This window comes from Pocillopora verrucosa, chromosome 13 (assembly GCF_036669915.1).
Source record: "Pocillopora verrucosa isolate sample1 chromosome 13, ASM3666991v2, whole genome shotgun sequence".
Taxonomy (NCBI): Eukaryota; Metazoa; Cnidaria; class Anthozoa; order Scleractinia; family Pocilloporidae; genus Pocillopora; species Pocillopora verrucosa.
In genome coordinates, this window is record NC_089324.1 from 12,724,561 (window position 1) to 12,749,288 (window position 24,728).

At 39.1% G+C, this 24,728-nt stretch overlaps 1 protein-coding gene and 1 non-coding gene across 2 annotated transcripts in view; both read left to right on the plus strand.

The window, feature by feature from the left end:
- Positions 1-736: 736 nt before the first annotated feature.
- LOC131775100 (uncharacterized) overlaps positions 737-24,728 on the plus strand; it is a 32,103-nt gene continuing 8,111 nt past the window's right edge. The window contains exons 1-26 of the mRNA XM_066160000.1: positions 737-789; positions 1,902-2,139; positions 3,011-3,375; positions 3,746-3,806; positions 4,366-4,898; positions 5,522-5,656; positions 6,074-6,685; positions 7,004-7,244; positions 8,472-8,857; positions 9,427-9,636; positions 10,399-10,629; positions 11,118-11,432; positions 11,885-12,204; positions 13,079-13,220; positions 13,503-13,705; positions 13,787-13,817; positions 15,909-16,265; positions 16,657-16,785; positions 17,370-17,617; positions 18,035-18,167; positions 18,612-18,845; positions 19,306-19,558; positions 20,135-20,511; positions 22,565-23,209; positions 24,231-24,349; positions 24,613-24,665. Of these exons, the coding sequence (XP_066016097.1) occupies positions 3,024-3,375; positions 3,746-3,806; positions 4,366-4,898; positions 5,522-5,656; positions 6,074-6,685; positions 7,004-7,244; positions 8,472-8,857; positions 9,427-9,636; positions 10,399-10,629; positions 11,118-11,432; positions 11,885-12,204; positions 13,079-13,220; positions 13,503-13,705; positions 13,787-13,817; positions 15,909-16,265; positions 16,657-16,785; positions 17,370-17,617; positions 18,035-18,167; positions 18,612-18,845; positions 19,306-19,558; positions 20,135-20,511; positions 22,565-23,209; positions 24,231-24,349; positions 24,613-24,665 (6,320 nt within the window). The 5' untranslated portion in view covers positions 737-789; positions 1,902-2,139; positions 3,011-3,023. The remainder of the gene's footprint in view (positions 790-1,901; positions 2,140-3,010; positions 3,376-3,745; positions 3,807-4,365; positions 4,899-5,521; positions 5,657-6,073; positions 6,686-7,003; positions 7,245-8,471; positions 8,858-9,426; positions 9,637-10,398; positions 10,630-11,117; positions 11,433-11,884; positions 12,205-13,078; positions 13,221-13,502; positions 13,706-13,786; positions 13,818-15,908; positions 16,266-16,656; positions 16,786-17,369; positions 17,618-18,034; positions 18,168-18,611; positions 18,846-19,305; positions 19,559-20,134; positions 20,512-22,564; positions 23,210-24,230; positions 24,350-24,612; positions 24,666-24,728) is intronic.
- On the plus strand, positions 23,425-23,496 carry Trnah-gug (transfer RNA histidin (anticodon GUG)). The gene has a single exon. It is a non-coding gene; the product is annotated as a tRNA-His (tRNA).

The window sequence follows — 24,728 nt, forward strand, 5'->3', positions numbered from 1 at the left end:
CTTCCAAATATACTCTCTACTGGACGCGAATTCGCAATTCAGTATCGGGCAGGAAATTGATTGCAATAGGGCTTTTAATATCTACTTCATCATTATGCAAGACTGTTATGATTAATTTTCGTGTCGAAGTAATACTGGTTCAACACGATCTTGGCGCTTTTATTAATTATAATCGACTTTCCATAAAGCAAGCAAGCCGTGAAAAGTTCTTAACAGCATGTTTAACTCATTGGCCAATATCAGGTGGCAGAGGCCCTTCAGTGGTAAACATCTAATTGTCTCGGGGAAAGTTCTCGGTTTCTCCGTTATACATGAATAATGAATGGTTAAAGTTTTTTTAAGCACGCGATAAAGAAAGCTGCAAGAGTTATATTACCGCTAATGTACTGAAACAGAGTTAATTTCGAAGCGTTCACTTCATTTTCACTCAATCATTTTGGAGTATCATCGTTTTTCCTTCTTCCAGCTTTTATGGTTGCTCCGGTAGTATGGAGGAATGAGTGATTCAACCTAATTTTTGCTTGTTGAAGAATATATAAGTGAAGCCTAGGTGAAGATTTTTGACCGAGAGGAACACATCATGCCTTTGCTGGTCTCCAAATTGGTCACTTTGGTAAGTAGAAACGGATTTCACCCTTTTTCCTTTATTACTAACAAGTATACCCCAAATGTATAGATTATGAAAATCATTTTTGCTACATGAACATTCTTCCATATTTTCCTTATCAATTTAGGTGTTGATTTCTACCTTCTCGAAGATCTCCGTGACTGGAGGATCTTTATGTTCAGGTATTGTTTTGTTCAACATGAAAATTTTAATCGCTGAGGAATTTTTAAATGCTTCTGCTATGAAATCCTCCTCGAAAATTTCATGTAATCAAATGAAAAAAAACGACAAATAGATTTTAAAAAATTGAAAAAAAAGTTTAATGTAGCCTGTATTTTGAGGGATGTTAGGTGGATCATTGACTAAATGGATTTTAAGCCTAAAATCCACGCACCATAACGGGAAACTGATAATTGCTTGCAGCCCAAACAAAACTGGGATCTTCCCGTCAACAATTGCCTTCTGGAGTTTGTTGTTCTCGTTTATCATTCTTGACTTATTAAAAGATCCCAGACGGCGGGTCTTCTGTCGTGAAATAATCCGTTGATATGGATTTCTTTTGGCAAAAAAAAAACAAACAAAAAAACATTTTCTAGGGTATTAATTAAACAAAATTTCCCCTACGCCCAATTTAAGAACAGAATGACCTTTAGTATTTGCAATTTCGTTAGTCCTGAAGTTGGTTTCACTATGAAATATTAGTTTTTGTTAAAATTTTCTCGTATGTTCAGGGTCTCATCCAAATTACCAACTTGCCAGAAGAGTCTTTGGTGTTATTGAGGGTTGAGGATTAACTCATTCAGTGGCATGCTTTTAATTAGATATGAAAACTGCAGGAAGTTCGGAGAGTACAGCAGGGGCGTCAGAGTTGCTCGAGGTGTAGCCGAGATTCGCTTTCAAACAGACCTTCAGACTTTTCGGATTTAAGCTCTTCCACCGATTTACAGAAAACTGTATAGGGAGGCGTGACATACACTGCAATCCGGGTCGTCATTATGACCCAACGCTTGTAATAAATATTCGCTTTATCTTTTGCAAAAATATCCGCATACGAGCGTTTACCCTAAGGACCCAAGCTTCCACTATTAATGTCGAAAGGAAATGCAGCTTTTCCGAATTCCTCCAGGATCCTAATGAGCACTGAATTCAGCCGCTTCTTTGGAATCGTCTCGAATATTGTGATCTAACGAATTCGTCTTATTTAAATACTTACCATTACTTTGAACCTTGTCCCCTTGGCAAGGAATAAGGAATGGGATCGAAGTCCGCTTTTTCAAAATTGCTTGTTTTGTAGATCATGACTTCAGTCTTGAATTTCCAAGCCGTCAGAAGTCTCAATCAGCAAATTCAACGGTCAGGATAAATGGAGACAAAGACATCGATGCTCTCACGATATGCTTATGGTTGAAATCGTCCTTGAAATCGGATCTTGGACTTCTACGCTATTTTGATGAAGCAGGGTCCGATGTATATTTTGCCTTGAGGCTGGGGTCTGGCGGGCAGATATGGCTTTCGATCCACGGTGAAGACAGGTAATAAACTTAAATGTGTTTGCCACCTATACCTTGTTACATTATTTTTTTTTTTAATTTCTTTTTTTATCATTCTACTCTCTGATTTAATCTTTATTAACATTGGGTAATACTCGTGTGTAAGTGCATTAGCCCTGTGCTATTATTGGAAATTCCCTTGGACTTATGTCAGTTTCCGTGGCAATAGTCACTGTCTGGCTCTTTATCTTCATCTTTTTTTATCATTTATTTCTTGGGGGAATGTTTGGTCTTCGTCTTTAAAAACAAATTAGCTCGTCATGGTTCAGACAAGGGTACTCTAGTCAAAGTAAACTTGTCTGTGTTGATGTTGCTTGTGGCAGAATTTTCAGTAATTGTCAGTATTGCAGAATTGTCATGAATTTTATACATATATATTGTGTTATTGGAGAAAACGTGTTTTCAAGACTCAAAAGTTTATGAGAGAGCCCAATTCATAAACTGTTTTACCAACGCACTAATAATCTATTTTATAGTAAAATGCTATAGCTGAAATGCTTCCTGTAAACGGACTACAATTATTTCTAAAATTAAAATACAGGAATTAACTCGATAAAAAATGGTTTGCCCTAAGAGTGATATAAAAATGGCTACAAAGGTATACAGATGTCTCACAAAAAAGTATCTCCCTTACCAATAAATAGATATTTTTTAATATCTCAGTCATATCTAGTTAGGTATAGCAAAGGTCGTAGTGCAATTTTCTCCAACGATTGAAATTCTCTAACCTTTTTTTTTCCTATGTCTTATCTTCATAATGTGAAGCAGAGGAAAATTGACAATAAGCTGGTTTAGAAAAATTTTAATTAAGGACTCATTTACTTTCCTGAGATGATTTTTTCTCGCTCAAAAGAGAACTAGATATCATGCCTCAAATCCAGAATGGCAAATGGCATGGACTATGTGTCACGTGGAACAAAGATTATGGCCATTTTCTGATTTACTACGACGGTCGGTTAATTAGAAGTGAAAGAGGTTTAAAATCCGGAAAATCATTTTCCTCGAATAATACCTTTACTTTGGGAATCGGAGCCGAGGAAAAGTTTAACTACACTGGCATGTTAGGGCATGTAAATATATGGTCACGCGTTTTGGAGCACCCTCTCCTTTCAGCTCTGTCTTCCAAGTGTGGGGTCGAACGCGGAGGGCTTGTTTCTTGGCCTCGGTTCCAGAAGGATCTTCGTGGTGTTAATGTGGGAGAATCTTGTTCTTTTCATGGTGAGGGCAAACACAGTTAATAGCTCCTGCTTAGGGAGCACTTGATTTAACGTAAGGGTAGAGCTGGTGACTTGCGTTATTTCTACCGACTTCCCTTGCATAGTGATGTCCTCCTCCTAAGTGAAGATGCCAATGTATCTATGACAGATCTTGACAGAAATATAAACAATATACTTCACTAACCCAAAACGCTTGCACGATAAATGTTTGATCTTCATGAAAAGAATTCAAGTTATAAAGAGATGTTACTCGATTTGTCACTAACGTCCTTACGAGAATCGGTCCCATTCTTTCCGATTCCGTGCTTTGTGTTTATTAAATTTGTTAGCTTGTCATTAAAAGATTTAACAGCTCCTTTGCTCTATTTTAGAAGTTAATATAACGCATGACGTGAAGCACTGGAAGCTTGATGGAGAGGATCAAGATCTGAAGTAGGTTTTCTGATATATGCGAGCTTGACGTTATCCTATCGACGTTGTAGTCGTAGCTATTGACACCGCAACAATCTTTATCATCATAATAATAATCGCCATCATCTTCCTCATAATTTTCATTATTACCATGATCATTATCATTATCATCATCATCTTCGCCATCATCTTTAAACGCGATGTCATTGTCTTCTCTATTTCCCTCTTCTTCCAGATCCTCTTTCGCCTTTGGCTGCCTGTTTTCCAGTCCTTCCTCCTTACGTAACCTCACTCTATCTAACTTATAAACGTCATTTACAAATCCTCCTCTTTATCCTCGTTTTCTTTCGTATCCTTCCCTTTGCCATCGGTGGTTATTTTGTTTGGTTAATTTTTTTCAATTTGCTATCTCGCAAAACTAAATGTTCGAGCGGACATCTGCATCACCAAACTGGCACTTCGGTGTTAATGCAGAGTGAATATTTCTTGTATTTATAATCTCTATTTTTCTCATCCGCCAAGGAAGTTTACATCTTAACCAATTTTTATGGTGCTGATTAGTTTTTATGTTTCTCTATAGCCCGCAGTATAGCACTGTATTCTTGGAAGGTCGCCTTGATGGCCACAAAGCTGTTTATCTTGATCAAACAATGGCCTACATTAAAGCCCCACCCATTTCCTTTGGCATGGCGTTCACCATTACATGCTGGGTAAAACTTCTTTATTCCCCCCCGATCTACAGACCAATTCTCAGTGTCGGAACAAACAGCACAGATACATTTTCCATCGGCTTTGATGCTGATAATCAGCTACTGCTCGACAGTTGGTCCCAGGGAGATTACAACATCACGAAAAGCTATGCCTTACTTCCAGCGAACGAGTGGATCCACGTGACTGTAACCTGCAACCAAGATAGGGTGTTGTCGTTTTTTGTCAACGGAATGAAGAATATATCTGTAGCTGACGCATGGCAGGGTCCAAGAAGCGGCGCGTTCGAAATAGGCAGATACAAGAATATTAGTGAAGACAAGCATCGGTACTTTCATGGTTTTCTCAGTGATCTCTTTGTTTTTTCGAGAGCTTTGAATGCAGATGAAATCGGACGATTGATGGGTAAGTGAAACTTGTTTGAATGTTGTCGAGAAAAATACCTCCAGGGCAAACGAACGGCACTTTATAATCCGATTAAATTAAGTAGAGTACAAACAACGTGCGAATCGGGTACAAATATCACACAATACTTGGACAGTTGGCCATTTTGCACTTTAAAAGAAATATGTTTGACTGGTCGGTTGAGAGCGCTGCGCTCCTCTATCAGCTTCGATTTTCCTGTTTTATAATAAGTTCACATAAGCAGTTGGATAATAGGTTATGAGACGTTTTGGTTTCTAGTATTGCTGAGTATTTTTTCTCGTTGCTTGTATTTTTACGCTGACTCTCTAGCTACAAATTAAACTATGGCGATATTACACATAGGAACGTTTATTGATCTATTTATGCACGAGCGACTAGGAATATTGCAGCTCCCCCAGGATGGGATACCAGTTACCTGCAGGTTTCCCCAGAATTTCGTCAGACTTCTAAGACAGTTTGCCACCACCAATTCATACTCCCAAGTAAAGACAGGCATCGTGAGAGTTAGGACTCTTCATGCACAAATTATGCTTACGGTAATTATTTTTATATGCAGCAGATGAAGTGAGTAATAACTTTGATTCTTTCATACTCTCTTCAAGGCTATTCGAATCCGTGTACTTTCTCGGAGTGGAGCTCTGATGCTTTGACACCGCAACAAACACCACAAGAGAAATTTCGTCACAAATATTGCCCAGGTATTGGGGAATGTAAAGAAGTGCGAAAGTGGAAACCAGGTTTGTAAGAATAGAACCTACTCTCTTTTTTTATTTTTATATTGACCCATGCCTTGGATAATTTAATAGAAAACTAAGGGTGCCTGAACGTGCTAGAAATAATTTCAAGCATTTGTATCAGTTGTTTTATTTACGCGTCACAAATTAACGCGAACACGATGATTTATTGTTCGCGATAGTGTCACTATAGTGTCGGCCGACTGGCCAGCCCGATAAACTGTCTGCCGTACTGAAAAACTAACTGACTGACTGACTAATAGACAGATTGACTAGCTGGCAGACCGACTAACTTTCCAAATGAATGAGCTGATCGATCCATTGATTATTTAACTATTAATATACTTAGGTCAGGAGGTAGATCAGGGTGCAGTTGTCACGCTTGATTTCTTTTTTTTTTCATTGTTATTTTATACACAGCTGACTGTCGAGAAGTGCTGTTGTCGGGAAATAAGACCAGTGCTAAGTACGCGATAAGCCCTTTAAACAACCACGAAGAATTCGAAGTTTTCTGTGACCAGGAAACGCAAGGTGGTGGCTGGACAGTCGTTCAGCAAAGAATTAATGGGTCACTGGGCTTCGATAGAACATGGGATGAATACAAAGCTGGTTTTGGAACGGTGGGCGGCCAATCAGAAATGTGGCTGGGTAATAATAGAATTCATAGCTTAACGACCCAGAAAACTGAGCTTTTGATCGAATTGACAGCGTTCGATGGAACTGAAGGATTTGCCTACTACAGCCATTTTCACGTGGCTGGTGAGGATCTTTCGTATAAGCTATCTGTTGGCGGTTTTTCAGGGAACATTCCTGATAAACTAGGATTGCATAACACTTTTAACTTTTCGGTAACTGAATGCGGAGATGGAACTTCATCTTCGGGTTGGTGGTTCACTACTTCTTGTGGCGAGGCTCTGTTAAACTCTGAGTATGGACATGAAACTGGTTCTATGATCTGGAGTGGTTTTCCGTATACTGACGCCCATAAAGACAAAATAAAGAAGACCACAATGAAAATAAGAAGGAAAGAAGGTAAAGTGTTATTGGAAGTTAGAATTTGTGATATACTTGTTACACTTAACTGTTTCTGTTGTGAAATGAACACTTTAGCCTCTTTTGGCTAAAATGTTAAATTCCTGGTCGATGTTCGATGTAACCCCCGCCCTCACTCTACTAACTATTTCATTTTTTTAACAAATCCTTAGGGTATCCTGTTTTTATCACAAACTGGACAACATCAGCAATGCGTTCTCGCCAACTTATGCAATGATTAGCCTATTTTAATTCATTTCATGAGGTGTTCAGCCGAAGGTACATGCATTTACCGAGAAGTCTATTATTTCTTTCCAGATCATTTTGGAGACTACACTCTGAAGTTCTCAGAGAGGAGAGAAACCTTAAGCATCGTCACCTTTCCAATCATTTTGACAGAGTTCCAGGCCTTTACCTCATGTCTCTGGTTAAAAGTGCGACCTCCAACAGTTCCTAGACCAATGAATCTGCTACGATATGCAGAACAGGATGGAAACTTCAGTATGGACTTAAGACCCGATGGCAAGGAATATAAGATCATTTTATCGATTTGGCCAAGGTAAGGAAAAAATTTAATCAGAAGCACTAACATAATCCAGTAAAACTTGAGATGAGGAGCATGTTCATTCATCTCCTAGACATAAAAAGGTTCAAATTATTTGGGATTCGGGTGTCTGTGTAATGGGATGCAACTATAGCCAACATGAGATTGATTCATGTTACGTGCTTTCCCCCATCCCGGATTGTAAATGGATAATAGCACACTGTCGCGGTAACACGTGGAAAGAATTTGAAGGAAAAAAGAAAAAAGGGGGGGGGGAGGGGGCTGGAGAATAAATTGTTTATCGATATCACAACGTATTCGTGATCGAAACTTGGTCGTTAAAGTTGACGATAAATTAAAATTAGGGGTTGGCGAAAACGTCGCGCCGAATACAAAAAGGATGATACTTGGCTGCACGGAATTCGAGTGCTCACGAGTAAGCAAAGCTACTGCAGGAAGTGTTTACCCTTGGAACTGGAAGTTTCCTATAACTCAGAGGTAGAGCGTCCGAACTACTAATCGAAGGCCATAGGTTCGGTTCAATGTCGCGGAAACCAGTGGAAAGAATTTGAAGGACAAAAGAAAGGGGGGGGGGGGGGGTTGGAGAGTAAATTGTATATCGCCATCACTGTTATCAACGTATTCGTGACCGAAACTTGGTCGTTAAAATTGACGATAAATTAAGACTAGGCATTGGCGAAAAAGTCACGCCGAATACAAAGAGGATGATACATGGCTGCATGGAATTCGAGTGCTCACGAGTAAGCAAAGCTACTGCAGGAAGTGTTTACCCATGGACCTCGTTAAACAGCGCAGCCTATTAGAAGTTTCCTATACCTCAGAAGTAGAGCGTACGAACTAAATTCAGGGCCATAGGTTTGACTCTTTTTGGGAACACTCGAAGTTCTTTTTCTCGGAGTATCAGGCCTGTGTTATTTATTTAATATTGAACATCATGCTCTCCTTAAGTTTTCTTTATCAAAAATGTATTTTATCCGAAAAAGTTGAATTCAACCTGAATAGTGTTCTTAGTTCTTACCCTTCAGGAATTGTTAAACCGTTATTTATGTGAAAAAAAAGCCGTTCTGTTGATAAACCTGGTAAATACGAAAGCATCCATGTCTGGGCATGTCAGGATAGAAATGTTTATTTTTACTGTGTGCGTTGAAGAAATCCTGTTTTGACACAGGTGAAATTGTGTTATTTCGCCAATATCGTCATATTAAATCTCGATATTTGCAGCACCCAAAGGTTTAATGTACAAGTCAAATATCCTTCTTTGGATGGAGGCTGGCATCATGTTTGCACATCCTGGACTAGCGTAGATGGACGAGGTGCAATTTCCATAGACGGTTCTCAAACGTCCTTCCTTGGCATTGGTAACGGGACGAAGTTCACTGGTGGTGGGAAAGTTTTCATTGGAAATACGCATGTCCTAGACCCCCCTCAACTAGAAGGGGAGATCACATACATGAATTTATGGGATAAAGTACTGTCGAATGCTAGCATCGAAAATCTCGCGCTCTCTTGCAGCGCTGAAGCTGGGAACGTTCTACAATGGAGTCTTTTCGCAGCCATGTCGGTGGGAAATGTACAGGTCGTTCCCTTTTCTGCGTGCAGAGCAAAAGGTATTAATTGTTCTTAAGAGCATCATCATAGTCTTTTTATGTAACACTTACAAATACGCGCCACTGACGAAGCAAATAATTAGACGTCGGATATTTTTATCTTCGTTCTTCTTTAAATCAGAAAACAATCTGCTTCCTTTTACTCTCTGTAGCTTAAAAACATTTGTACTTAAGAACAGTTCCACACAGACGCCTATCCATAGTAAGCTCGTTTTTTCAATACATCTCACCCCTGAGAAGTGTACTTTTCATTGTGCCTCTTTTCTCAAAATCACAGTGAAAGTATTTGACTCCAGAGTCACTTGACACTGAGAATGGCTTTCATTCAGATAATAGGATCTCTGTTCGGGGATACTTTTACCACTAGGGCGGACAGTCTTAATAATATGTTTCTCTTTTTTTTCTTTCTTTCTTTCTCTTTTGTTAGCTGTTTTGTTTTTTTTTCCTTGGAGGCTTTCTTCTTCTAGTGAATTCGTAGATATTCTGAGAAAAAGCTAAAGAATGTCATCTGATATTTCTAATTAAAATTATTTCTTACGCTATCTTCCTTTTTTTTTTGTCTGTTCTAGAGATGTATTACTGGAACTTTAACAACTCAAGTTCCTCGGAAAGCTTCGACAAGAACAAAAATCACCGCGCCGAGTTAACTGGAGGCCCAATATCAGCGGACCAAAAGTATTTTGTGATCGAAGATCAAGGAAAGTTTCTGGCGGAGAATTTGAGCTCACACCTCAGTGGTGAAAATGGATTCACGGTTTCATTCTTAGCCAGGCAGACAGGTAGGTTAAATCAGTACCATTTCATGCCATGGCAAGTTGAACGTCACATATGCATCCCGGAAAGAGCTTCAAAATTCTTTAAAAAATGTAAATGCTTGTAATCAGTCAGAACTCCTTTTAATCTTAATGAAATTGATCGAGGATACCTCTTATGGCCATTTGGCAACTAGCGACTAATGATAATGGACAAAAAAAGGAAAAAATGTTTACAATAGAAATAGGAGACATGAGAGAGACAACCATGTGAACGTGAGGGAGGTAAAGTCGAGTGAATTCGCAGATGACATTCTCTTAAAAGGGAATAAGAAACTGTGTTACTGCGTCAGTGGGAGGTAAAACAAGATAATTGTTTTTTCGACCGGGCCAGCGTTAGCCCTTCGTCAGAGCGAAGAAATCCATAAAGCCAAGCTGAATTGGTGTTGATTTCCATCTAATTTATGTAGCACATATAGGCGACACATGTTTTTAGACCTATATCAAAGCCAAGTAAAGAAAAACAGAAGTGAAACAAAGCTTATCTTAAATTGCTTAGGACGCATAATATTAAATTACGTCAAACCTTCCCTACAAACTTTGCGTTTCTACCTTTCTCCAAGAAGTCAATCCTAGTTATCGGAGACATTTCCGCGACCTGGGGATACCTAATAACGCTAGCTTGGGCAACATTCGAGTCTTTTTTCTTTTTTTCCTGTAATTTATTTATATGGTTGGAAGGGAACTTCCTTTAAAATCTTGATGTGTTTTCTCTATAATCTCTTTCAGTTTTAGCCTCAAACATACTTAAGGATGACTTTAAATCTCTTGAGGCGCTCCGCAAAGCATTTCCTGATTTTATTCGTGACCATGCAACGTGGAAACGTTGTTACTACGCTAACCAGTCATCCTGGAACACTACAGAATTTCACACCGAATGCGATTACAAGGGACCAACATTAACTATCGTACGTGTCCGAGAATATGTTTTTGGAGGCTTTGTTGACCAGAGTTGGGGAGGTAGGCATTCTCTAATAATATTAAAATCTTTTTGAGGGTCAGTACTCCATAAGTTGTGCAGAAACTCAGTTTGGGGTGAAAGCCTAAAGGCATTCTCGTAACGCGTGTCGTTAATGCAAACGAGGTCGTGTGTGCCGTGTTTTACAAGGCAGTAGAAAGGCGCACGCAGCCATATCTGAAGAGCAAAATCATCTGTTTGACTAATACTATTCTCTTGAATGGATCAACAAATGAATATAAACTTAATTAGACAAGAGCGTGCGTGCACCCTTTAATTAACATCTTCCATAGCAATCAAGTACTCTGGAGATAGTTTTATGATTGTTAAACGATTTATTGCCGAAAGATTCTAAAGAATGTTTGAATAAAAATGTTTATGATGGAAAACGATTAATATATTAAAAAAAAACATTACCAATCGATATAGTAAAAAAAGACCAGATAAAACGCTCATGCTTTATCAAATTGTGATTTCGTCTTGTTCTTAGGAAAACCAGCAGACATTGGACGTCAGATAGAAGGATTCCTGTTCAGCTTGTCAAACCCGTTTAACCTGGCCCCTCTAATCCTATCAATCCAACATGGCAACGCATCCGGAAGAACAGATCCACTGCTTGGTCCAAGTTTTGGAGAAAGGGAACTTGAGCTCTTTGAAGATAAAAATGGCCGAATCATGGGATACAGCAGTTTAGGGGCTTCTTTCGGTCTGAGGAATATTTCATTGTTTTCCTATGAAACTCGTTATTACTTAGCGGGCTCTCAGCATTTTTATCCAAACCAAGTGGAAGTTTTTTATTACCATGGTGAGTTAGAGCTGAAAAGGTATCCTAAGATTATTTTCGTTGCTGAGGAAACTTCAGGAACACTCTGAGACCTCGTAGAATAAAAGTCCCGATAAAATCAATCGATTTAAGCCTTTAAATTTGTTGGTTTTTGTCTAATAGCCATTAAAGATGGATAAAACAAAAATATAAATGAGCTCGACTTTCTTTATGGATAGTAATCAGGTAAAAACTCATTTTATGCGAGTTAGGGTGACTTGAGGCTTAAGATAAGTCGCGGCAATATCGTTCAATTTGTTCATAAAATCAAATGATACGCGAACTATGGCCGATGGCTCGTGACATGCGCTACGCAACTGTTGCTTATGAAAGTAAATATTTCGGAAGGCGACTCGAGAAAAGCTTGAACAAAATATGAAGCGACTCACGGAAATTGAGATAAGCTAATGCATTATGTGTCTCTCTACCTTTAGTTCCTTCTACGCCATTAGGTCTAGAAAATCAAATATTACCTGACAACTACCTGAGTAACTCATCACAACTCAATAGCAGTACTGGTCCTTATCTTGCTCGCTTAAACGAGCAACGCCACTCGAAGGCGTGGTGTTCAACCGGCCCTAATGAATGGTTGGAAGTGTTCTTGGGAAAACAATACACTTTGACGCACGTGGCTCTGCAATCGATTGGTGGAGGCGTGGACGTATCGGAATTGAAAGTTCAGTATGAGAATACTGAGGATGAAACAAAATGGACAAACTATAGCAAGGAGATTGACGGAAAAGAAATTCCTAAGGTTTGCTTGTTGCTGTTCTTGCAGGGTTTCCAAAAAAAATTGGCTATATTTTACTGCAGACTATAAGGCCTCCTACAATTTGTCACGGAGACACAGGACACCGGCGGTCTACCACTGGCCATAAAACCTCTTGCTGCTGTCTGCTGAGCCTGCCCGAAGGCTCTCCTGTTTCGGTTTCGCCTAAAAAGCTCCTTTTTAGCCCCAGCTGCCAACGCTCTTCATTTTTTTTCCTTTTTTTTATTTTCTTGTCTCTCGTTTGAGATGGCTTCTCTCTTTTAGCTTAAATGTAAATACATGGGGAGCTTTGAAATTGTTACAGGATTGATTTAGTTTTGCTTTACCTTTCTATTATCTTTCAGGAAATTAAGCTCAAACCAGCCTCTCTACCAATTAGAGTCAAATCTAAAACCGACTGAGTCACTAGCATTTTCTAGCGCCCCGGGTGGTTCATTTGTATTTAATTTGACTTCTTTTTGGTTCGTTCTTACTTTTGTTTTGTTTAATAGGTTGTTCTTGCGTTCTTCCAATATCACATTTGAATTATGGGGCCGGTTATTTACCCGAGGTCTCGCCAAAACCATGGTTTTACGCGATCAGTGGGCCGTAATCCTTCTCTTTCTAATCTTTCTCTAAAAGAGATTTAATATATTTTAATGGATGTTCTTCCTCCGTTAGCTTTCGGCACTCTTAACACTGATCACAAAAAGAAATGTTCAGATGAAAGATTCAACTAAATTGGGTAGTTTTTAGGACGGGGTTTTGTAGAATAACGGCTAAACTTTGTTTAGATAATTAGACCATAATGTCTGAAAACATTTTGAAAGCTTAATTTATTACGTCTTTAACTGTATCACCCATGTAATTTATTTTAAAGGTTCTTCGCTTCAATTTTCCGTCAGCTGGGTTTGTGATAAAGGAAGCGTTCATTCCATCTTTCCAAGCCGTCAAGGTCCGATTCTATCTTACTGAAACGAGAATACAGTGCATAAAAATGGAACTTTATTCCTACGATGCAGGTTTGTGTATTAGATTAAAAAAAATGGAAAAAAAAACTCTTGAGCCATTTAACTTTTCACAAATATGCACACTTTTATTCAATTTTCATCTGATCAATAATGTTAAATTGGCCAGTAATTTTAAAAGACTGAGATAACTACATAGACTATCTGAGCTGGCTGTCTGAACTTAAATTTGCAATTGCACTATCAACAAACAGGCCGAAAATTCCTCTCTTTAAGGTTGCTTTCAGTCAGCTTAAGAGTATAAGTCAATTCTCATTGTCCTGCCTTCTCTTAAAGGTTGCTCTCAGCCTCATGGAGTTGAAAATCGGACTGTAATTCCAGATGAACAACTATCAGCATCCTCAACCGAAGTTTCTGATAAATACAAGAAAGATTACTTTTGGCCAAACAAAGGTCGGCTTAACCACAATGAAGAAGGGGCAAGTTCCTGGGGACCTTACAAGCATCCAGTCCATTTGTTTAAGGGAATCTGGTTTCAGGTAACCATCGTTGATAAGTGTTCCTGAACAAATGCAGGCCAAATTATCAAGTTGGTTTTTGCGATCTTTGTTAATCTTTAGTCAGTCTCGGGTTGGTCTGCTGTGAAAGGAGGTAAGGAAAGGTAAGTAGGAGGTTAGGGTGCTGGGATGGAAGTTTTATTCGTGATATAAAACTGAGAACAATTCTTTCTTTCTCACGCGTCGCTGATGAGGAAGGTAAAATAAAGCTCCTTTATTAAACTAAAAGCTTCGATTGGAAGTTAGATAGATAGAAGGGTTTATTAAAAGTATTCAAAAATAGCACCCCAGTGGTGAAATACATGTGAATTTACAAGTATACTTTAAATATTTAAAAAATACGAAAATCTTACATTTGACTTTAAAATTAAGAGTCTAAGGGGACTGGGAATTACAAGAGTCAGTAGTTATATACCAATGAAAAACGCTTAGGTTTGCTTGACTACGAGAACTGGGCGTTAGACGCCATTGTTGGAAAGAAAGATTTTTTAAATCTTTCGGTCCGGCATTTAAAGAGTGATACATGGTTTTTGTTGCGCAACTCATAAACGTGGCAATCGGCGCGCTTTGGTGGAATAAGGTGGTACAGCCGTGACCCAGGCACACAGATACCGTCCCAAACTTTCTTGCAGAGTTCGTCTCTTCTCACATTTAAGCGAGTGGAGTTTGCAGCCACAATGGCGTCTTTGTAGCTCAGCGCCGGAAATAATATACGCAGAGCTCTTTTCTGAACTCTTTCGATCATGTCCTTGAGGTAAATTGGTAGGCTAGTAGACCAAGTGACGCAGGCGTATTCGAGGATCGATCGTACCAAGGCATAAAATATGTTAATAAGGTCTTCGGGTGGAATTCCGGACCGCTTGAGCACTCTTAAGATGTAAAGACGTTTTGAGGCTTTGGAGACAATCTCACGCACGTGCTCATTCCACCCAAGAGTGTCGCTGATAGTGACTCCAAGGACCTTGTGTGAGGAGACCCGTTCTAAGGGACGTCCATTGACGCACAAAGGGCCAAGATCTAAGATCAAGCCAAGTTTAAGGGTGATGTGGTTTTGTCAGGATTTCATGCATTTGAGCTGATTGTGATACGTTTTATTTACAAGGTCGATTTAAAGGAAGAAACAGAAGTAACCTGTATTGCCACCCAAGGAAGGCCAACAAACATCCAATGGCCAACGAAATATCAAATTGCGTACAGTTCTGAAGGAAATGACTGGAAGTATTTTGAATACAACAATAAAGTCAAGGTAGCATTTCCCCTTTTCACATTTTTATTTCCCATCAGTTTCCCCGAGCAAGGAATGGGGGACGGAAGTGTCATGTGTTGGGGAACTGCTTCTCGTCCCCTGTCTACCATCCCTGTTAGCTTTTTTTTCTTTGAATGATTCTTGAATCTTTTGGAAAAATGAGTTTATTTTTGGATAGCCAAGATCTGAAACTGCAAAAAGGTTTATTCCTAAATAACTACAAGGGCGACATTTTCTATCTTAGGAATTTGATGCAAATTCAGATCAACACATGGCAGCTACAAACTGGTTAGTTCCATCCATATATGGAAGATTTTTTCGAGTATATATCACGCAGTGCAATATGGACTGCAGATTGCGAATGGAATTGTATGGTAGAAGAGATTCAAGCAATAGTAAGTCCTCCAATATAATTTTCAAGCTTTCTGTACATTCTTTAACAAATATAGCGCTAAACGAAGAAACAAGAAAGACAATTTTTTAATATTTTTCACTAATCAAGGTAGCCTTTTTTTCTTTCGACCTGGCCACTGTTATGACGATGTATACTGGCGTGGGTTATGTTTTTATGTTAATGTAGATTATGTTAAACTTTTCCATCACTGGTGCTTTCCATTAATGTTTGCGATTCAGATGAATGACGGTTATACCATAACGGATTGCATCAAAAACCTTAGAATAATCTCAACTTTATCACTTACACCACGAATTCTTAAGCAGATAGCTGATACAAGTCATCAACTGCGTGATTCCTGCTTCTGCCATCTTATCAATTCAAGATCTTTTTTAAAAGAATTAGATGCATCACAAAAATGTTAGGAGACTGGATGAGAGAAATTGATAATTTTATTATGTAACTGACCCTCACTGGAATAGCGATGCTGTTGGTTGCTACCTATGAGTTATCGTATGTTCTTTTGCCACAATTTCCTTTTGAAGGCATCTACTGGTTTAAGAATGGCCTATGTTTCATCGTCCGACGTGGGCGATACCACATTTTATTTGCCAAAGAAAATTATCGATGGGAAATACGCCATCAATTGGTTGTAAACCAATGGTTCCAAGCCACTGTTACCTGGAAACCTCAAGAGGGTCTAAAATTTTATGTCAACGGCAACCTGGTAGCGTCACATAAGAATCCAATGCAAATGAGCGTTTCCCCTGACCATGAACCGTTCAAGCTTCTCATAGCTTCAAAGGAGAATGGAGGTGGGTGGAGCAGAGCGACTTCCATCGATGATGTCGCGGTTTGGGGAATAGCGATGAGCAAAGAGCAGATTAAACGCAAGTCTGAAGGTTTGTTTACAGTTTTCACAAAAGCAAGTTCTCATTGAAACTATTCCTTCCTTTTCAAAACTCTTATTTGCCAATTGTCAGGGAGACTAATCCAGGACAAATGCGCTAGTGTTAGCAGTTTGTCAAAGAAAACTTAAAGTTTTCTTACAGATTGGTATCCCATTGGTCTCATGCTACCTAGGAAGAGCATAGAGCGCTTTTCGATCGAGTTCCATCAAACAAGAACTAAACAAAGTTAAAACATGCACACTGTTTCGAGCGAGAAAATGGAAATGAAAATGGCATGATCGGCTTTAGTTTTTTCTGCTAAAACCTACTAAGTATGTTGAATTAAATAGCTGTCTTCTTGCTATGCAATCTACTTTTGATACCGTAATTCTACTGTTCCTAGTTCATTTCGACTTTGACGATAACTCTAGAGACTGGAAATCTTTAATAGATGGCACCAGTGCCTGGGCACTACATCAAGGATGCACTAAAACGTCAGGTACTGGACCATGTGACGATGTTTCTAGAGGAGGTAACATGAACACTTCCCTGTTTACTTTGTTTTTGCCTGTTTTTTGTTGCTGTTGTTGTCGGTTTTTGTTTCAGGTAATTTCCAGCTTTAACTCCTTACATTTTTCCACTCCTCCACTTATACCCCGCCGTTTACGATTGTGCTTCGTTTAACTAGCTTGGAACGGGCTATATTTACCGTGCATCGAAGCATTGAATGGCTTGCGTTGGGAGGGATTTTATCTTCCTGTATGGCAAAAGCCAAACAGCAAGGGGAACAAAATGTGAACGTAAGAATTTTCTATAAAGCCTCCAAACTGATGCACAAATTTATCCTGACCCTTAGTTAACTTTATTTTGTTTCAAACGGTCAATACCAGGATAGTCAGGGAGGCAACCTCTTGACCTTCACAGTTCAAGGGTAGCAGAAAAAGGGCTCACTTTCCTTACCATGAAAAATGTAAAATTTGCATGACAGAATGTAGCAAAAACACAAGGACAGGTTTCGCTCGTTGTGGGATGTCCCTTCATGAGGATCATCGATCAGTGTGTTTTAAATTGATCAGTGTGTTACAGCTGGTGTCTTTGTTTATTTGTTGTCTATAGGACGCTATATTTATTTTGATGCCTCGCAGTCTAAAGGAAATGCCAGGTTTTCTACTCCCTACAGTATCCACTCTCATACGTGTCTGAAATTTCGCTATCATATGACTGGAATGCATACGGGGAGGTTAAATGTTTATGCGACAGATATCAGGGGTCACGAACAATTGCTGTGGCGGCTCTTTGGAGAACAAGACAGTACTTGGAGAGAGGCCAGTATCCCTTTCAACGATATTCATCCACAATATCAGGTACATTTTTACGATTATTACACCATGAAAGTGTTAACCACTGACCAACTAGGTCTTAGCACCATTTTGGCCATTGCTTTAACCTGTTTAGAAAGCAGTTAAAATATTACACGTATTCTCAAATGCGGTTGATAACGAGTGACAGGACTCTCCCTGTTTACTATTCGCCTTGACGGAGGGCTGACGCTCTAACGATCCAAACGTCAGCTTTAGAAACATTTTCTGGTGGCCGAATTATCTTGTTTTGTCTAGCCTCACTGAAACACAAGGGGTGTAGAGAGAATTCGAGAAAGTTCTGCTAACTCAGAATTGCCCATTGAGTTCGCAAAATTGTCCAGAAGTCTTCCAAATTTTGTGAGTCTAACATGAGCCGACCTGAATATAAATGTTTCAACAAGTGCGTATATTTCGTGTTAGGTCACTTTTGAAGCGGTTGGTCGTCCAGATTACTCAGGAGATTTAGCACTAGATCAGATTGCGTTTACCAGAGAGTCGTGTGTCTTCTCGCCTTTTTCAGCAGGGCCCCAGAATTCTTATCGCTCAGGAGTGGGTGAGTCACGTGTTGCTCTATTCTCACTGCATTTCTGCTGTTGGCATCGTCTTAGTGAGATTATTTTTCGGGAACGAAGAACTTAGTAAAAGTTGACTTTTTCCTAACAAGTGGTAGCTCAGTTAATAGTGTGGCGCCCGAGTATTATCTTTAAGACTTGGTTCGAATCCCTCAAAGCCTGAATTCCCTCACGCTTTTCTCTTACAACTCCTTTTGCCGCTGCTCTTCACTAAGGTCACAACTAATCCTCTCTTCGTTTTTCTGTTCCATGGAAAAATTCAGGATATTTTGTCATGTGAGAGTCAGCCTTCTATACTATAACTTCTTTTCCAAAGCGAACCTGCTGAAGCCCTGAAATTGTACACAGGCTTGTCATAAAAATAGCATTATGGCTATTAAATATCGTGGCGTCTTTAACTGTTCTCGTGTCTTAATTTTTCGTAGTTATCACCTCCTCTATAGTTTCAATGGACACTATTTACAATGAGTATCTTGGTTTGATGATGAAAGAAGAAGGTTATGGCTCTTCCCGTTGGATTCCTTGTTATCGCGCTCTCGATAATGGCTGGAACGTTTCTACCTTTCACAGGCTCTGTGACGATAAAGGTCCTACCATGACCATAATCAGAAAAAATGATAACGTATTTGGGGGCTTTACTGAACGAAGATGGAGAGAAGGTACTTCATGGAAATTTTTTTTCGGATGGCCCTCTTTTAAAATAGCAATTGTTGAATCATTTATTAGAACCATTAAAAATACACCAAAAGAAAAAAAGCACCCAAAAAAGCTAATGTAGCTTAAAACGCCTTATGAGACCATTTAACCTATAATCACAAATTGACAGGAGACCACTGGGTTGTCAGCCTGTGCCCTCACTGCCAGATCTACTCCCATTTACATTTCCAGGAGGAAATTATGAGCATTGTTATTCTTCTTGGATGGGATGCAAGGCCTGGGTAACCTCCCAGCATTTATCTACTCCTTGATGGAGAGATACAGGGAGGGAATAAACTGTCTCACCTAAGACCACAGCTAAATGGCCGTTAAATGACCGCCATTTAACTCTCGCGTTGCAATGTTGTACTCTGTTATTGTGGTGTCATTGTAACAAAGCATGTTTACTTTATGAATTTTCAGGCCAGGACAATGACCACTCCAGTTACGATCTCCATTTCTGGCACCAAATCTTTACGGACAGAGTCAAATCCGTTATACTACCTCTAACGTCATTGTCAAACTCTAGTTTCACAGCCTCCATGTGGATTAAAACCTCAGTTAGGTTACCATTAAGAGTGTTCACTATTAGAAGAAAAAAGAAAAGCTTGCTTTTAAAACTGGAATCTGCTGGCTTATTGACTCTTTGTTTGATTGGTCTCTCTATTGGATGCACGTAAGTTGAAATTCGCTCATTGTTTTGTTCAAAACTAAAGTAAAATCAGATGAGTGGCGCGTTAGCTAACGACATGAAAAGACGGCTATGAAAGAAACTGGACTTACTGTTTGTTAGTTGTTGTTTGTTTTCAGATAACATGACAAGGTGGATTGTCCGAGTTGGAGCAGCGACAGGGTCATAAATTGAGTCGTAGCTCTTGAGCTTGAGACATCACTCTCCAAATGATTTCCTACACCCAAGGGTATTAATAGGTACCAGCGAGTTGCCAGAGAAACCCAGCTAAATGTTGTTTAGTTGTGGTCTAACAACAGGGAAGGGAAAGTAGAAATATTTCTGGCGTCTGTATGTATGCAAACTGGGATAAACGGCGACAGCTACGTATGTTGCTGACTTTTGCCGACAAAAACTTTTAGCTCTTTTCTAAATAAAGAAGTCTCAGTATACGTCAATTATATGCCACAATTTCTACGTTACGCGGGCGTGCAATACGGTTTTTTTGTTTGTTTTTTTTCTTTTCACATGAAGCCTTGCGTTTGACTTGCATCTATCTCATTTTTCACTCTTTTTTTGCAGTACCAACAAAGGCAGCATCTCCCGTGTGCTTAACGATGGCTCTTGGCATCATATTACGGTTGTATGGCATGGCAGTTCAAAATCGTGGACGTTATTCTCAGATGGTGTGAACCGAGGTAGACAAACTGAAAACAATTGGAACGAATCATTTGTGTTAAGCTCGGCTACTCTATTTATCGGATGGAAGCCGAGAAACAATGCATCCAAGTTATTTTCTAATAGAATTACTCAGTTTAACATGTGGGACCATGAGTTGGAGGAGGAAAAAATCACAATGTTGGCGCGCGGTTGTTTAAGTGAACCGGGGAATATGATCCAGTGGAGCAACCTTAGCAGTAAAATTCAGGGAGAGCCGAGGATTGTGGAGCCGTCTTCGTGTACGTATCCATGATCCTATGCGTACCTTGTGCTGTTAACTAGTGAAATTGTTCCCCTTTGTTATTTCTCATAAACAGCCATGTCTACCCGCTACAACTTCAGGATGATCCATTTTCACCCTAAAAGATATCACATTCAATATTGTTCCCTCGAGAAGCTTCTGCCAATAGATAAATTGAACTAATCAGCCACTATCCTTAATCCTTTCATTAAAATTGTTGGCTCCCTTTGACAGTAATCCGTGTATTATGTAAGATTTCTCTCCCCTAAACATGTAATCCCTTCGGGTCAAAAAGATCAATTAGCGTAACAGTAAACGGCCTTTCCCCATAAATCCATATGGCGCAATGTTCACGCCTTTGTAAGCCAGCAAAAGTCGGACAGCTGTAGGGTTAAGGCACATATCAATCTCCGTGTACAGGTTCGTCCTCGAACTACAGAACGGACACCAAAGCGTTCATCTTCTTATTAAACTATACATCTGATGGGACCCTCTTCAAAAAAAAAGTAAGCGAAGAATCATCGGCTTTTGCAACCTACAGCTCACCGTTCACTGGTCCAACCTTCGGAGAGTCTCCGTTTGATTTTCAGATAGGAATCGATGGCGACATGAAGCGAGGGACGAGTCAATACCCTGTTTCTTACAAAGGAGATGGAAACTTTAAAGGATCCAAACTGGAAACTCTGCTTGCTGGGGCGTCAAATTTTAATGTTAACGATGTGGAGGTGTTATTTAGAGCTCAGGGAGGTAGGGTTTCTGATGGGCTTTGATTCCATCTTTTAAACTGCTAATGATTGATCATGACATAGTTACATAGGGAGCACATGCGTAAGAAGAGTCCTTCGCCGGAGCCGACATGTAATCTGGAGGCAGACTGGGTTTAATATATTGTCAGTTTGTTCTACAATGCCCCGATTTAAGAATTTTAGGCCTTGTTTTTCTCCATGGGTTCAAGCAAACAACATGTTTTCTTGAGCTACCTGCATTTCAAAGTTTCCTTCAACATTGCATTTCGCACTTTTTCGTCCAATAAAAGGGAAATATTTTTCTTATTAAGTTAGACGTGTAAATCAAGTAAGGCCAGGTATGCTGCGATAATTTAGTTTACCGAGCTTTCGCCAATCTACGGCATCATCAGGGAATGTACATGGAAGTGAGTATATCGGGCGAGGTGTAAGGCTAGATAATAGGGGTTCAGCAGACAACGGGACAGGACAATGGCAGTTGTATGTAGAAAGGATAGATAAAAGTAAGATTTTAACGAGTTCGTCAAGATAAGAGAGACCTCTTTGGTCACGAACATGAGACAACGTTAACGAGGTTGTACTTTCTAGTAATTAATTATTCACGTAGTTTTTCATCATTTTTCTTAAAGCGTCCCTGTGCTCTGATTATTGTCCATTTTACCATTATTGTGACGAAATAACAGGCATTTGCCGGTGTGCAAACAAGGATCCTGAATTATGTCAACTCGGTAAGTAATTGAGGGAAAGTGAGTGGAATTAGAAATATTTATCGTATTCACAGTTTTATTTGTCAGAACCTTTTTGGTTTTTGTTGTTTTGGTGTTTTGGCTTTTCAATATGTCGAGGTGAGAAACGTTTCTTTACTTGCATATAATAGAACTGAAATTAGTGAAGATGACAGTGATTATTACAGTTATAAACACTACTTGTGAAAAAGAATCCAGTCTCGCATTGCGTTGCCGTTGTTGTCATTCGGATAATCATGCATTATGCCTCTCTTTGTAAGGGAGCGTGGTTTTTGTTCACAAATTTTGGACAAATTTGTAAAACAAACGATTTGTCATCCGTAATTGATCATTAGTGATAGAGCAAGCGCTCGTCGTTGATCAGAGGGAAAAAAAGTCACATGGAAATAGTGCATGAGATCCTTAAACTACAACAAACCATATACCCTGCATCTGAAAATAAACTTAGAGGTAATATTTCGAAGGTTTAATGTCATGTGGGGTGTTATTACCATCATCTTTATCCTTTCTATATATCGTTACTGAACTGGTTTGTATTCAATTTATCTTGTCGTTTCAGTAAAGTTTTACGAGAATTCTTCCCATCTGTGGTTGCTTGAATCAGTGGAAGATATCAAAGATCTCCGCGCACCTGGCTGGGGGCAAATTAAGGGAGGAGTTAGTTTTTCTGGCGATGGCTTGGTGACAGATGGAGTCAACGGTGAGGTACTACTGAACCATGAGGGGGACACTTGCGCAACAAAGTCTGCTTATGCCAATTGTGATGATCCTGGTTTCACCGTATCGCTGTCATTAAAGCCTTGGTACAAAACCGACGGAGCGCGACAGACTTTTTTCAAATCCCGCGGCAAGTTCGTTGTTTATCAGGAAAGAGGGAAGAAATCCTTGATTATCCGTGTGCAGGGTAGAGCTCAGTATTGTCTGAAAGAAATAGCGATGCCTGAAAAAATCTGGTCTCATTTGGCTTTCACGTACAAACCATCTGGGACAAAAACACTTACAATTTATAGGAACGGGAAAAGAATCGATGAATTTGTCAGAGATGAAGGTTGTGAAGTGGACGGGAAGCCAGAGTTTTCTTCGTCCAATATGTCCTTGGGCTCTGAAGGAGGAGTGTTCGCCAAGGCTCATTATTTTCTCATTGCCATTTGGAGACAGGTTTTGTCTGAAGAAAGAATAGCACAGATTTATCGCAGCATCCAAGGTGAGAGGGTCTGTTTCTACCCCAATAAATGCTCTATTTTATTTTCGATATTTCTTTATAATGTGTTTCTTTGTTTTATCTTGGTGCTCTCGAAGAATGCTGATTTTTTGTTTCGAAATAATATGAAATACTATGAATATTAATGGCAAGTGCTTGTCATGCAAGTAATCTGATAATAATTTTTTACCTGAAAGCACCTGTGAGCAGCAGTGGTAGCCGTGATCGTATAGTGGTTAGTACATTGCGTTGTGGCCGCAATAACCCAGGTTCGAATCCTGGTCACGGCACTTCTTGTTTTAATATATAATATGATTATTATTTTCTGGTCTTTGTTTTCTATTAATTTTTTTTTCATATATTTCCAGCTGCGGTTATGTCTTCCTTCGTTTTGATTTTTGATGTCATGTTTCTTAGTTCTGTCTTCCGTCTTTTCCATCTTTCTCCCCTGTACTGCTTTTAATTTTCGCTTGTGACATTGCATCGAAAATGAAAAAACCATTAAAAAATTAAAAGTTTATTTTCCTCTTCTTTTCCTAATTTCATTTTGATTTATGTAAATCTTTGTGCAGAAAAAAAAAACATTAAATAACATAACAAGGAAACATTCCTTTTTATTTTATATTTGACTCTCTCTTTCTTAGCCCTGTGATACTTCCCTTTTGGCCTACATTGTGGCTTTGGTGAACTAAAGTCCTTTCATAATAAACCCTTTAATCACAGGAATCACAGGACTATTTCGAATAAAAGAAAATCAATAGTATTCTGAATAAAAAAAAAGAAAAAAAGAAAGAAATAACATAACGATCATATGCTATCTAAATCATTACCTTGTATGGATCTATAGAGGAAACATACTTTTTAAGTTCCTTACATTTGTGGATTGAGGCAATTGGGACCAGAATTTGCCACCTCTATTCTGTCAGCTCGAAGTTTTCATTTTAGTAAACCAAAACATGGAAATGAATTCTTCCCTATCTAGCCAATGCCCATTATTAGATTCCTAACCCAAATTTCATCGCAGGTTTGGTTCCACTACGTTGCCGAGTTGTGGCTCGAATAAAAAATCAGACTTGGAATGAAGATCTTACCTCATCAGAAACGGATCCATACAGATCAATGAAAAATTACATCATAAGTAATGTAAGTTGAACTAAAAACTGCCCCATTCTAAATGAAAGAGTCAAGCATAGTACCTCATGAAAGTGTTATTACTTAGCTACAATTTTTATGGTTATCTACTCGCGTTTATCCAAAGAATTTAAAGCTAATACCATCTTACACATGCCGCTTAGAAAACATTACGTCATGCATAAAAGTGCTACGCAGTAGCTTTCATTTGAATCGTCACACAAAGCACAGTTTTCCTTTAATTCTATTTAATTCCCTACCTTATTTGTTCTTAGGTCACCAGGTTTTATGAGGGAGTCCGGGTTGCTGTTGACGTAAACGAATTCAGGTTCGTAAGGCTTCTCTACACACAAGTGTGCATGCTATTTACTTATTTGAAGAGGTACTTCTT